This window comes from Leguminivora glycinivorella, chromosome 7, assembly GCF_023078275.1.
Source record: "Leguminivora glycinivorella isolate SPB_JAAS2020 chromosome 7, LegGlyc_1.1, whole genome shotgun sequence".
In the NCBI taxonomy this organism is placed as follows: domain Eukaryota; kingdom Metazoa; phylum Arthropoda; class Insecta; order Lepidoptera; family Tortricidae; genus Leguminivora; species Leguminivora glycinivorella.
The window spans coordinates 11,495,836-11,509,082 of record NC_062977.1 but is presented as its reverse complement, the minus strand read 5'-3'; the positions used below and the strand labels follow the sequence as shown (position 1 = coordinate 11,509,082).

The 13,247-nt window shown below is 35.4% G+C and overlaps 1 protein-coding gene across 1 annotated transcript in view; it reads right to left on the bottom strand.

Moving 5' to 3' along the window:
* Positions 1-13,196, bottom strand: part of LOC125227797 (4-aminobutyrate aminotransferase, mitochondrial-like) — a 37,087-nt gene extending 23,891 nt beyond the window's left edge. The window contains exons 1-2 of the mRNA XM_048132143.1: positions 13,014-13,196; positions 12,139-12,251 (exon numbers count right to left, since the gene is read on the bottom strand). Of these exons, the coding sequence (XP_047988100.1) occupies positions 12,139-12,251; positions 13,014-13,065 (165 nt within the window). The 5' untranslated portion in view covers positions 13,066-13,196. The remainder of the gene's footprint in view (positions 1-12,138; positions 12,252-13,013) is intronic.
* Between the last annotated feature and the right edge of the window lie 51 nt (positions 13,197-13,247).

Genomic DNA, 13,247 nt, shown 5'->3' with positions numbered 1-13,247 from the left:
TATACAGGATAATTGTTATAATTAAGAAAATATAGATACTAGAGAACCTTAATGACGAAATAAAACTTAATAAAATCTCAATTAATCAACAAAATCTTGGTAACAAAATAGGAATTAATAAAAACAAATTTAACTTTTCCCTTAATTTTTGTACAAAGTTGACGGGAATTGCTGATATATACACGGTGTTTCCGGTATCACTCAAAACCTCAGACACCCCAACTGATTTTTATTTTTTTAAACTCATCTAGAGTATTCATCTTTTAATCTGATCGTTACTTTTTTTTTTATTGAATTTTTAATTTTCTGTACAGCTCTACTTGACTTTTAGCTCTACACTCAATAAAGTAATTGCTAACTACCATCATAAACCATAACACTATTTATTTGTGTACGTTACTGCAACGACATAAGGTTTACCAATAGACAGCTAAGATGTCACTGTAAAACACTTTAAAGCTTTGTCACAGTAAACTTCAAATTGGACAGGACAGCAGTAAGCAAATAAACTCAATATGCAAAATGACAAGGTTGTAATTAGGTACGAGTTCAATTTGTTATGACTTATGATAAACATTAAGATTACTTGTTATCCAGATCTTAATGAGGACCAGCTTAATAAACTCGAACGCCTTCAAAACCTTTGTATTAGATTCATATTTGGACTGCGCAAATTTGACCACATTTCCAACTTTCGCGCCCAGCTCAAGTGGCTCCCTATTCGTCTCCGCCGTAATTCTCATATTTTAGCTCTTCTCTATAATATTCTTTTCAACCCCTCTACTCCTTCCTATCTTAAAGAGCGTTTTAATTATCTGTCCTCCATCAGACCTTCACGGAAATATCAACTTGCTCCTCCTCCTTCCTCTACAAAGTTTTACAATGACTCCTTCACGTTTCGAGCGGTTCGGCTGTGGAACGGCCTGCCGTTAGAGATTAGGTGTGCTAAATCACTTGAAAGCTTCAAAACTTTACTGAAGAATCATTATCTATCTCTGCCTTAATTTGCTGCTGTGTATGTTATGTTATGTATGTATGTATGTGTGTATGCATTTGTGTATGTATTAATACTTATATGTGTATGTTTGTGTACATGATATTTTATTTTTATTTATTTATTTTTATATTTTATTTTTAATATTGGTGTATATAATTATTTAACTTAGTGTATGTGTAATTTTCCTATTCCTTTAATTATTTCTTGCACTACCATTTTCAAAATGTCTATTCTTTATTTCCTGCTACCCTAAGGTTGTCTGGTAGAGATCGCTTACAGCGATAAGACCGCCTGTTGCTACCTATGTTTAATGTCTGCTATTTGTAATCTGTTATCCTTGTGGTGCAATTAAGAATATTTACTTACTTACTTACTTACTAAGATTAAACTGACAAACAACGTCAAACTAGTAGCGGAAAAAAAAATCGTCCAAGTAACCAGCCAGTATTAATACCCCTAAATACTGAAAAAAGGTAAACAACCTCTTAGCAATGCGATATACACAATGTTGTATTACGAGTACAATAGAATGGGCACGTAAAAAATAATTAATAATACTAATTTAAATAAAAATATTACCCCCATCAAGATATAGCTCAATCGATTCTACTCTCGATTCTGAACAAACTGTTTTCAGGTTTTTAGTGTTAAGTGAGACACGGTGTATATAAACGGCAAAGTTCTGAGTGACTAACTGACTTAAATCAAGGTACAGCCCAAACCGCTGGTGCTAGAGAATCCAAATTTGGCACGTAGGTTACTTATAAGGTCTACGAACCCGCTAAGGAAGGATTTTTCAAAATTCATCCTCTAAGGGGGTGATATGGTGACAAATAAACGTAAACGTACATCTATATGGGTGTCCAAAATTCGTATGAGGATCTACCTTTATTTTGAGAATATGAGCTTGAAACTTCGTATAAAGACTATTAGACTATTAGACTTAGTAAGTAATATTAAAATGGAAAGAAACTAATTTCAGCGTTTTTGGATTTTTATCCTTTAAGAGCGTTAAAATGAGGCTGGCTGAAGTTTGTATGGGGATTTGGGGAATAAGTTTTATTTCAAGCTACAGGCTTGAAACTTGGTAAAAAGGTACTTCAGAAGGGGAAACACTAGTAGCTTGATAAACTTTAACAAAATTCAGAAATTAAACCACTAATAAACATATTACTATTTCATTAAGTACTGAGTTATATCGAACTTCAACAAGCTAATGCACAAATATGGTAAGTGCTACAAAAAAAAATGCATATAAGTAACCTTTTTTGTTTAAAATTTAATAAGAATTAATTCTTACGTAGACTCTTTTTTCCTAACTCTGATATGTTTCTCAATAATGAAGAAAAACAGTAAACCGTGATCTATTTCGTGCTAAAATGCCTGTCAAATGTATTTTCATTTTTGTTACCACCCGTTAATTCATACAGAAATCGGTAGTTTCACCTTTTTATTTCCACCTTTCGTACTTTGTACCCACCCACTCAAACTGAACACTTTTACAGTATTCGTCAATCAGCGATTGCAAAAGCTTTTAAATTCAAATTTATACACATATTAATAAGTACGTCTTATAACGTAAGTGAATATAAGAAGAAAAAAAACAAGTTTAGCTAACAAATGTTATGTAATAGAATATTACATAGGTACTTTGCAAATGTACATGTTGCTTTGCATTGTTTCATTGATCTTTCGCTGAAAGACCCATAATGCATACATAGTATGAGTAGATAGTAGGCATTGTTTAAAAGTTCGTACTTATTAATCAAGATCATATTTATCATTGTAGGTAGAACAACAGACATTGTTATCGTCAAGGTGGTTTCGTCCTCAACTACTCGAGATAGGTCGTAATATCATTACATTGTCATGGCCAAGAAATCTGACGAATACGATCACTTATTATCAGTTGTTTGTTCCAAACTATCTCATCTTCACAAAAAATATAGTAGATGTATGACAAATTGGTAAAATGGGAAGTCTACTGCTATTTATTTTGTGCCCATCTTTGCAGTTATCTCTCTCTTCTGATCCTTCTTTCTTACTATGGTAATATGCATGAGCAAAATGCCTAGTTCTAGCCCCTTAAAACTCTACGGTTGACTAGTAGAGATTGCTTGTTGGCATTTATACGTACTGGCATCTGTGCGATGGGTTTTTATTTTGTAAAATAAAGTTTCAATAAATATTTATTTGTCGAATCTCAACTTAAAATTTAATAACAACTTAATATTTTTTTCATCACACCCGCACTTTAAGACGATACGGTAGGGGTCAATTCTCCATACAAACGCTCTCGACTATTTCCTCCCTGGTTTTTGACGATAGAGCAATGATTTTTTCAGTACAGATGGTCGTTTTTAGGGTTCCGTAGTCAACTAGGAACCCTTATAGTTTCGCCATGTCTGTCTGTCCGTCCGTCCGTCCGTCCGTCCGTCCGTCCGCGGATAATCTCAGTAACCGTTAGCACTAGAAAGCTGAAATTTGGTACCAATATGTATATCAATCACGCCAACAAAGTGAAAAAATAAAAAATGGAAAAAAATGTTTCATTAGGGTACCCCCCCTACATGTAAAGTGGGGGCTGATATTTTTTTTCATTCCAACCCCAACGTGTTATATATTGTTGGATAGGTATTTAAAAAAGAATAAGGGTTTTCTAAGATCGTTTTTTGACAATATTAATATTTTCGGAAATAATCGCTCCTAAAGGAAAAAAAAGTGCGTCCCCCCCCCTCTAACTTTTGAACCATATGTTTAAAAAATATGAAAAAAATCACAAAAGTAGAACTTTATAAAGACTTTCTAGGAAAATTGTTTTGAACTTTATAGGTTCAGTAGTTTTTGAGAAACATACGGAAAACTACGGAACCCTACACTGAGCGTGGCCCGACACGCTCTTGGCCGGTTTTTTTTTACGCACTAGTTCGAGAAGTTCTATTTTTAGCTTTAAATAGGACTTCTACTCATTGTTAGTTAATTTAAGTAGTAAAGTATTATCAGTGATACAGTTTTGGTGAAATTGACAACGTTACACCGAGTATTTATTGGACTTTGAGGCAGGACTACCCAACTGTCAACGAGTGATCGCAGCCGTTGGAATCTGCGTTTGAAACGGGGAGAGTATTCCGTTTTATTTATCATTTATTTCTACACTCAAACAAAGCTCATTGCTGCGGCCGTGAGCAACGTCAAACAAACAACATTGGCACCGTGCAGTTTCCCTTTGCTTGACGAACTAGTGGAAGCACAAGACGAGACAAGACACATTCGCCACAGACACTGCCGACTACTGACACACTGCACACTTTATTCATTCCTACAGCTCTCATCTCTGTCGTCATCTTGGCAAATCTTTCAATCTCTATTGAGATAAGTACTCATCCTTTTTTATTACATCTTTCAGAAAGCCAGACGAGTGACAATGGACACCGAAATTGCGACCGAAACTCGCAAGGCAACGGCACGACAACTAGAGATGCAGGTAAAAACAACAGCACAGGACCTACACGAGTCGAGGGCCTTGTCGAAGCAGTTGTTGGAGGAAAGGGAGGAAAGCGAAGTGGAGCTCCAGAAGGTAATCAACAAAAACTCAGAATTGAGAAGGGAGCTGGCGGACAATGATGTGCAGCTGACTGATGCCCGCGGAGAAGTGGACCGTTTGCAAGGCACAATAGACACCTTCAACCAGTGCGCTTCGACACATGAAGTGGCCTTGGCCCGCATCACACAGTTAGAAGAAGAACTGGGTGCGGCAAATGAGGAACTTAATTTGTTTAGGAAAGAGCGGGAGCACTATGATGCTTCGCAGTTACAGAATGTGTACCAAGAGTTGGTAAGCGGTGAAACACAATTGAGTAGGGACTCCAAACACATAGTATTCTTTAATAGTAGTAATAAGTTAAAAAAGTACATTAAGATTAATAGGTATATTAGGAGAACCCAAAAGCTGATCAAAGGCCAGGCATGTATTAAAAAATATAGTAAATTAAAACACACGTTAACAGTTATGAAAAACAGGGTTCAAGACTGTCATTCAGAGCTGGAAGTCAAGGAATCAAATTTTCTGAAATTAAATGTCGACATTAACAGGCTGAAAGATGAGCTTTTGGCAGTATCCACCATGTATGAGACCACTAAAAAACAAGTTGAGGAGCACATACAGGCTTTTAATAAATTGCTGCTAGAAAATAGAGATTTGGAGGAGCGGTGTAAGGCATTATTAAATGGAAAACATTGTAATTGTGGCCAAATGCCACCAGCAAAGATTATTCAAGCCGATGTGGCCCACGACACAACTAGGCATGCGGCAGTAGTTAAACAGCCCCCTAGAGCAGTCAGTAAGACTGTTGTTTTTTCAGATCAGATTGGGTTAGGAATGGGCCCATTATTAAGCTACCAGTTAGAGCAACAAGTGACAAATTACTGTTATCAAAACATTACTTTGTCTCATTTATGTGATCTTATTTCAAAGGGATGTTATGATAGCAGTACTACATTAGTAATTTTATTAGGAAATAGTCTTAATGTAGATAAGCTTAGCATAGATAAATTGATGTCCACTCTAAATGTTATTGAAAAATCTGGTGTGGGGAAAATTATATTATGTGCACTACCTTATGCAGAAAATGTATCATATGACTATAATTGTAAGATAGCTTACTACAATTCTTTAATGTACCATGCCATAGCTGTTAATAAAAAGTACCATTTCTTTGACTTAAATAAATTCATTGAGCGCTTCATGCTAGCTCCACGGAAGGTATTTTTGCCAAAGAAATTTTTTGTATATTTAGTGGAGTTATTGGCCTTCAATATTGAGCCAAATAGATGTAATAGTGTTATATATAAGTCTCAGTCAGCTGACAAAGCCAAGGACCCCATGCCTCATTTAAACTAGATTGTAAGACAGCGGAAAAACACCTGAGTATGAACGTTGTTCACCAGAATATTCAGGGTTTTTCCAGCAAAGAATTAGAAGTAGGATTATTTTTAGATAGTAATAATGTTGAAGTTATGTGTATTACTGAACATTGGTTGAAACAAGAACAGTTGATATTTGATTATGTTAATTTTAAATTAGCTAGTTTTTTTGCCAGAAAATCTGCTGTTCATGGTGGCTCCCTTATTATTGTTAAAAATTGTATGAAGTGTAAAGAGCGCAACGATGTTGTAAAATATTCCATAGAAAGAAATATAGAAATTTCATGCGTTGAATTAGACAGATATATTATTGTATGTGTTTATAGACCACCATCAGCTGACTTCAGCATATTTGAATCTACAATGGAAAATGTTCTGAAGTTAGTGTGCAAGGGCCAAAAACATGTTATTGTATGTGGAGATTTTAATGTTAACTTGCTCGAGTCATCTAGTAATACTGTTAAAATGCTCTGTTTGTTTAAATCATTTAATTTATTTAATTTATTTCTTGAACCTACCCGGGTAGGTGTGACTAGTGCAACATGCCTAGATAATATTTTTTGTAACTGTGAATGTATAGATAAGAAATTATTTAACTGTTTTCATTCCGATCACAGCGGCCAAAGGGCAGCTTTCTTAAACGTTATTCATGATACTCCACAAACAATAACATATAGACCCATTACTGGATCTCGCTTGGAATCATTCAAAAATGAAATTCAACATAGTTTGTCTATAATACCATTTTCGCATTATGACTGTAATCATTTGTATCAAGAAGTTTTCAATGTAATTCTTAATCAATTTAATAACAATTTCAAAGTGAAATCTATTAGTGGGTCAAAAGTTAAAACAAAGTTTAGTGAATGGGCTACTGTAGGTATTCACAAAAGTAGAAAAAGACTTTATGAACTTTATGGTGAGAGAGAGCTGAACAAGAATTCAGAATTCCTGGACTATGTAAGAAACTACTCAAGAATCTTCAAGAAAGTGTGTTTAACTGCCAAGAAAAACTTTATTAGTTCTAAATTGAAAGTGTCGGACAACAAAGTGAAAACAACTTGGAGTATTATAAATAAAGAAGCTGGTAAATGTAAATCACGCGATTGTCAAGTCAACATTGTATCAGATAATCAACAAATAGTGTCAAACAGCGATGTTGCCTCGGCATTCGAAGATTATTTCTCAAACATAGCCGTTAACACCACAAAATGACCGATCGATCGGCTCCGATCGGCTTGACCCCTTGGCGCTGCGTAGAGATGTGGCCTCGCTCTGCATTTTCTATCGCATGTATAACGGGGAGTGCTCCGAGGAATTGTTCGGATTAATCCCTACCGCTTCTTTCCGCCATCGCCCTACGCGACAACATTTCCATCGTCATCATCTAGATGGCTGGCAAAGTCCTCAACTGTGCGTTTCTCCAGAAACTTCCTGCCCCGCACAGCTAAACTGTGGAATGAATTGTCGCCTGCGGTATTTCCGGACCGATACGACCTTCAAATCTTCAAGAAAAGAGCGTACACCCATCTTATCTAAAAGGCACGGCAACGCACCTCCAACACCTCTGGTGTTTCGGGTGTCCATGGGCGGCGGTGATCGCTTACCATCAGGCGACCTGTCTGCTCGTTTGCCTCCTATCCCATAAAAAAAAAAAAAAAAAAAAAAAAAGTTTACATTCTTCTGCGGCTCAAGCCCATTCATTACTTTGTGCTAATGTTAAGAAATGTAATAATTCATTTGAATTTAGTCAAGTAGACTCTGTAAATATTGTTAAAACATTCAAGTCACTCAATTTAAAGAAAACGGAAGACTTATGGGGAACATCAGTTAAAGTAATTAGTCATGTCATAGATATAATAGCACCTTACTTGGCCGTAATATATAATATTCAATTTCACAAGGCACCTTTCCAGATCTTATGAAATGTAGCAAAGTCATACCGCTTTTTAAATCGGGTGATTCGAGTGATATAACCAATTTCCGTCCCATATCAATACTTCCTGTTCTAAGTAAAGTCTTTGAGAAGCTAATGTTAAATGATCTACTGGGACACTTCAACAGACATAGATTACTTACAAGCAAACAGTTCGGTTTCACAAGGGGCCGTTCCACGACCGATGCTGCTTCGGTACTCATTAAACATATATATAATATTTGGGAAAATTCTTGTGATGCAATTGGCATATTTTGTGATCTTTCAAAAGCCTTTGATTGTGTGGATCATGGAACGCTCATTTTGAAATTAGAACACTATGGTTTGTCTATAAATGCCCTAAACTTTATGTCTTCTTACCTTAGCAATAGAACACAAACAGTAGTTGTTAACAAAACTCGCTCTAGCGGGACTGTTGTCCAATTAGGAGTGCCACAAGGCTCAATTTTAGGTCCATTCCTGTTTTTGGTTTATATAAATGATTTGCCATGTATAGTAAAAAACTTTTGTGAAATAGTACTTTTTGCTGATGATACATCACTGCTTTTTAATGTTGACCGAAAATCTACGGATTACAATGTAATTAATAGCACGTTAGCTGATGTACTGCAGTGGTTTACTGTCAACAATTTACTTCTTAATTCTAAGAAAACCAAATGTATTCGATTCTCTCTGCCGAATGTTAAACCAATCGATACAAAAATACTTTTGAATGATGAATGCTTAGAGATGGTAGATACAACACTGTTCCTTGGCTTAACATTGGACAAAAATCTACAATGGAGTCCTCATATAAGGAAACTAGCAAGCAAATTAAGTTCAGCCGCATACGCCGTTAGGAGAATCAGGCAACTGACTAATGTTGAGACAGCTCGCCTAGTGTATCATAGTTATTTTCACAGTGTAATGTCATACGGTATTCTGGTTTGGGGCAAAGCAGCTGACATACAGACTATCTTTGTATTACAAAAGAGAGCCATTCGTTCTATTTACAACTTAGGAACACGTGAATCAGTAAGAGAACTCTTCAAAGAAATTAATATCTTAACTGTAGCTTCCCAATACATTTATGATAGTATAATTTATGTTGTTAAGAATTTAGACTGTTTCACTAAGAATTCTGATATCCATAATTATAACACTAGAAACAAAAATAAGCTTGCCATAAAGAAGTTTCGTGTCCGTAAAGTACAGAAGTCATTTGTTGGGCAATGCATTCATTTTTATAATAAGTTACCTGACACTGCTTTGAGATTACCCCTCCCAGCTCTTAAGAACTACTTAAAAAAATCATTGATGTTAAAGGCTTATTACAGAGTCGAGGACTATTTGACAGACAAACATGCATGGCCCGAACCAGAAACTACAAAAAACGAATAGCAATTAAAATAATTGTATTATGTATAGAGGACACAGTTCAGATAAGAAAGCACATCAAATATTTTATATTTTATGTTGTGTAGGTAAATTACATATTTAATGATATTGAGATTCATATTATCTTTTCTTCTGTGACAATTTGATATGTTTTCTCTGAAGAAGAACGACGTATTATTAAGCAATAATATAATTTATTGAAATTAACTTCCATAGAGTACCTAGTCTGTTCATATTCTTTGATGAATACTTTTGCATGTTAAATTGTATCTTGTTATTTAATGCATGTTAGTTATAAGATGTAATGTTTTGAAAAGAAGTTGCCCGCCGAGTTTCTTGCCGGTCCCATAGTGGATACCCCCCTCCCAACTGAGGGGGGACTGAAATCTTCTCGAGGCTGAGGCGTAGGGTTAGAGCCGGCGTAGCTTTATTTGACGTTCATATGCGCATTGTAATATGCCTACTTGAAAAATAAATATTTCATTTTCATTTTCATTTTCATTTTCAGTGGTTCATTATATAACAGGTCGAAACTTCGGAGTGCCATCTGTACTGAAAAACGTCGTACGATACACGTGCGAAAAGGAAATTCGTAACTCGTGTCGATTTAAAACACTCCCTTCGGTCGTGTTTTAATTTATCGCCACTCGTTTCGAACTTCCTTTTTTACGCACTTGTATCGTAATGTACTATTTTAACACAGATTATTACAATTTTTATCTGTGTCGGGCCGTTTTCATTTTTTTGATATTCTTATTTTTAAAGACGCTGGAGCCCATCAAAAATTTCCAAAAACGGCTTTATTGATTATGACGCAAAAAAAGGTGTAGTATTCAAAATTGGTAACAATTAGCCAAAAAAACTAAACGGTCCGACACAGATTATTTCATTGTTATTCAGATTCTCAAATTTCGTTACGATTGATTAAGTTTTGGAGGAGGAAGCAGTCGAGAGCGGAACCTCGATTTTAAAGATTTTTTCGCAGTAACTTTTAACTAAGTTGTTCTGTAGGAACAATTTTTTTTTTGATAAATCTAAATAATAATACTAGTATATTTAACTAAAATTCCCAAATTGAAAGAGGAGCTCCTTTCCATTTTTGCAATTTCGCTCCCGTAGCCTCTTAAATGTGCTATTGCACGCAGGCGGAGCGTGACTTATAGAAAAATCGTTCTCCGAAGGGAATAATGAAATTTCTTGTACTGCACTTAACTTTTTTACATCTATTTACCTATTTTTTTTTTTACATTGCGAGTGTGATGAAAAACATTGTGTGTAACTTGGGGAGTATGAATATTACTAACTCGAGTCTTTAAATCGCTCCGGCAAGCCCTCGCGATTTAACTTACTCACGTTAGTAATATTCAACTTTCTCCCCTTGTTGCACAATGTACTATAAAATACCTACCTATCAAGTGTAGATAATAATTAAAAATATTGTGCGAACCTAGTACCTAAGGTACCTACACCATTCTGAGATTGTAGAACCATTAAAAATACATAAAGATCACCTTCAATTTACAGCCATTTATTCAATTGAAAATAAATTGAGTGGAATGAATGGAGCACCGGCCCCTTATTCACACATGTAAAGGTGTACTATATCCAATACAATAACAAATCATGATGTTTTACCAGAAGATTTATGTTGACATTAAAAATGTTCTAATAGCAAGCCGAAATCAAGCATGATTCACCATTTCCAGCTTTCCATCACGTAATGCTTTATGCTGCGGTATTTAATTTATTGAATGACATTGAATCGTCGCACTGGGACACAACGGCATCGGCACAAGATCGGCTGAAGTGGAGGCAAACAGTGACAGAAAAGGTGCAAGCATTGGAACGAGGGTGCGGTGTGCTGATGACGGGAGGACTTACGGAACTAACTTGTTCCGTCTATTGTCCTTTGAGTCGTCGGCAACCCGAACCCTCCTTAGAACTTATACACTCCTTTTTGCTGTGTACTTAACACAGCAAAAGGGAATGTACAAGTTTCTAATGGGGTGGCAACGCGCATGTGACACTGTTTGAGTTGCAGGCGTCCATAGGTTACGGTGACCGCTTTACATCAGGCGGGCCGTATGCTTGTATGCCACCGACGTAGTATAAAAAAAAAAAAAAAAGACCAACGACGAGTGGATCACGACGCTAAACGCGACGAGTTAAAGGCCCGACCACCCGCGGTCATAAACTACAATTTGGTTGGAGGGGTGCTGACCTGCAGTGAGTGTGGTCAAACATTCACTGCAAAAATGAGCTACGTCAGCCACCTGAGAACTCACGACCATTGCTCTCACCAGCCAGTGCGAACCCAGTCGCCGAGGGCGAAACCGGTTGGGACAAGGCAAGGATGATACTGCACTTGAAGCATTTATGAACTGTATGACTACGGAATAAGGATTCGTTAGGGATTAACAAACTCGGAAACATGAAAAATACCGGCCAAGTGAGAGTCTGACTTGCCAACTGATGGTCGAACTTCTGAACCTTTTTATTAATTTATATTTTTTATAAAAAAAACGATTGAAATGGATTAAAACGCGTATAATGGTAACCTGTACCGATGTTTCATGTTATTTTGTATTATTAGAAGACATTATTTGCCAAATTTTTTACTTCTAGGCCAACAGAAAGTAATTTAAAATTTTTGATTCTTTGGAAGTGTAGAAATTATGTTCTTTTGCGGCATCCATTTTCTATGCAATAGCAAAGTGCACTCACTAGTCCATATTATTCCTATTTCATATGTAGTTATGTCCATTTTTTTCATAGTGAACCCTTTGTGTAGTAAACAACAAAAGTGGGAATATATATTATAGTTGTTAGAATTTTTATGTGTCAATTTTAGGAGCCTGATATACAAAGAGTATAAAAAAGACTACAATTATATAGGAGAGAATACCTGTAGATTGTTCAGTTCACCCATCAACTGCTGAGTCTTGGGACCAGGAACTGCTGTCTTGATTGATGGTTTCTCTGGTTCCTTATGAGTTGCCACAGACATACCCCTGGTATCTATAATTTAAAAGAACAATCAGCTTGATGCCAATGTTGACTATAGTAAATATGGCTGAGCAATAAGCATATAAGCATCCATAAAAAAATTAATCTAATAGGAACTACTTATTAAAGTTCATTAATTTTTAATTGAAATTAGGTATCATTTTTGTGTGCTCTGTGAAATTTTGGGACACAACAAACTCAACCATGTTGATGACCTTATATTAAGTTTAAAAGCTAGCCAATCTTCTTTTTATTCTCTTGTTTGCCGGGATAATTGACAAAGCCTTTATTTTAGTTTAGACCATATTTTTTAACAAAATTCTCCAATATGGTCTTTAGTGTTTAAGACTTGTGAGTTCAATAAGTAAATAAATATTAGGTTGTTGCATAATTATTTTCCCACTTTGAAATGCAACTAAATTATTTTGTAATATCTATTTAACAGAACAGTCTAAAAATTAAATTGGATATCATAATAACAAATATTAAACCTAAAAAGTATATTCAAATGTACAAAAATTGACAAAAAATATTTATATTATGACGTTGGGGTCAAAAAGACCCAATTTTTGTGTGTTCATCTGTATGTTCGCGCTATAAAAAATAATAAGCTCTGTTTTCTATAAAATACAAATATCTCACGGGTACAGCCCAACGGAAGGAACTTAACTTTTAACGTTATTGATTATATTTATTTATAAATGGTATTACTTACTTCAAGTAAAAACATTTTTCAAGCTATAGTAAAAGAAAATAATAACAGCGCATACTTACATTTTAAGGCAGGTAATAACGCATTTTCGGTAACCTTAACTAATCGGAACATGTTGATTCTTTTTATACTTAATGTGACTCAACAAAATTGAGAAAATCGGAACAAAAATATCAATATAGCGGAAACAACACGCTCAGAGTTCAGGCCGTAGACAAGGCCCGACCCGAAATGCCAAATTTGACAATTATTCAACCACAGATTACATAATACTGATAACAAAATCAATTTATAAT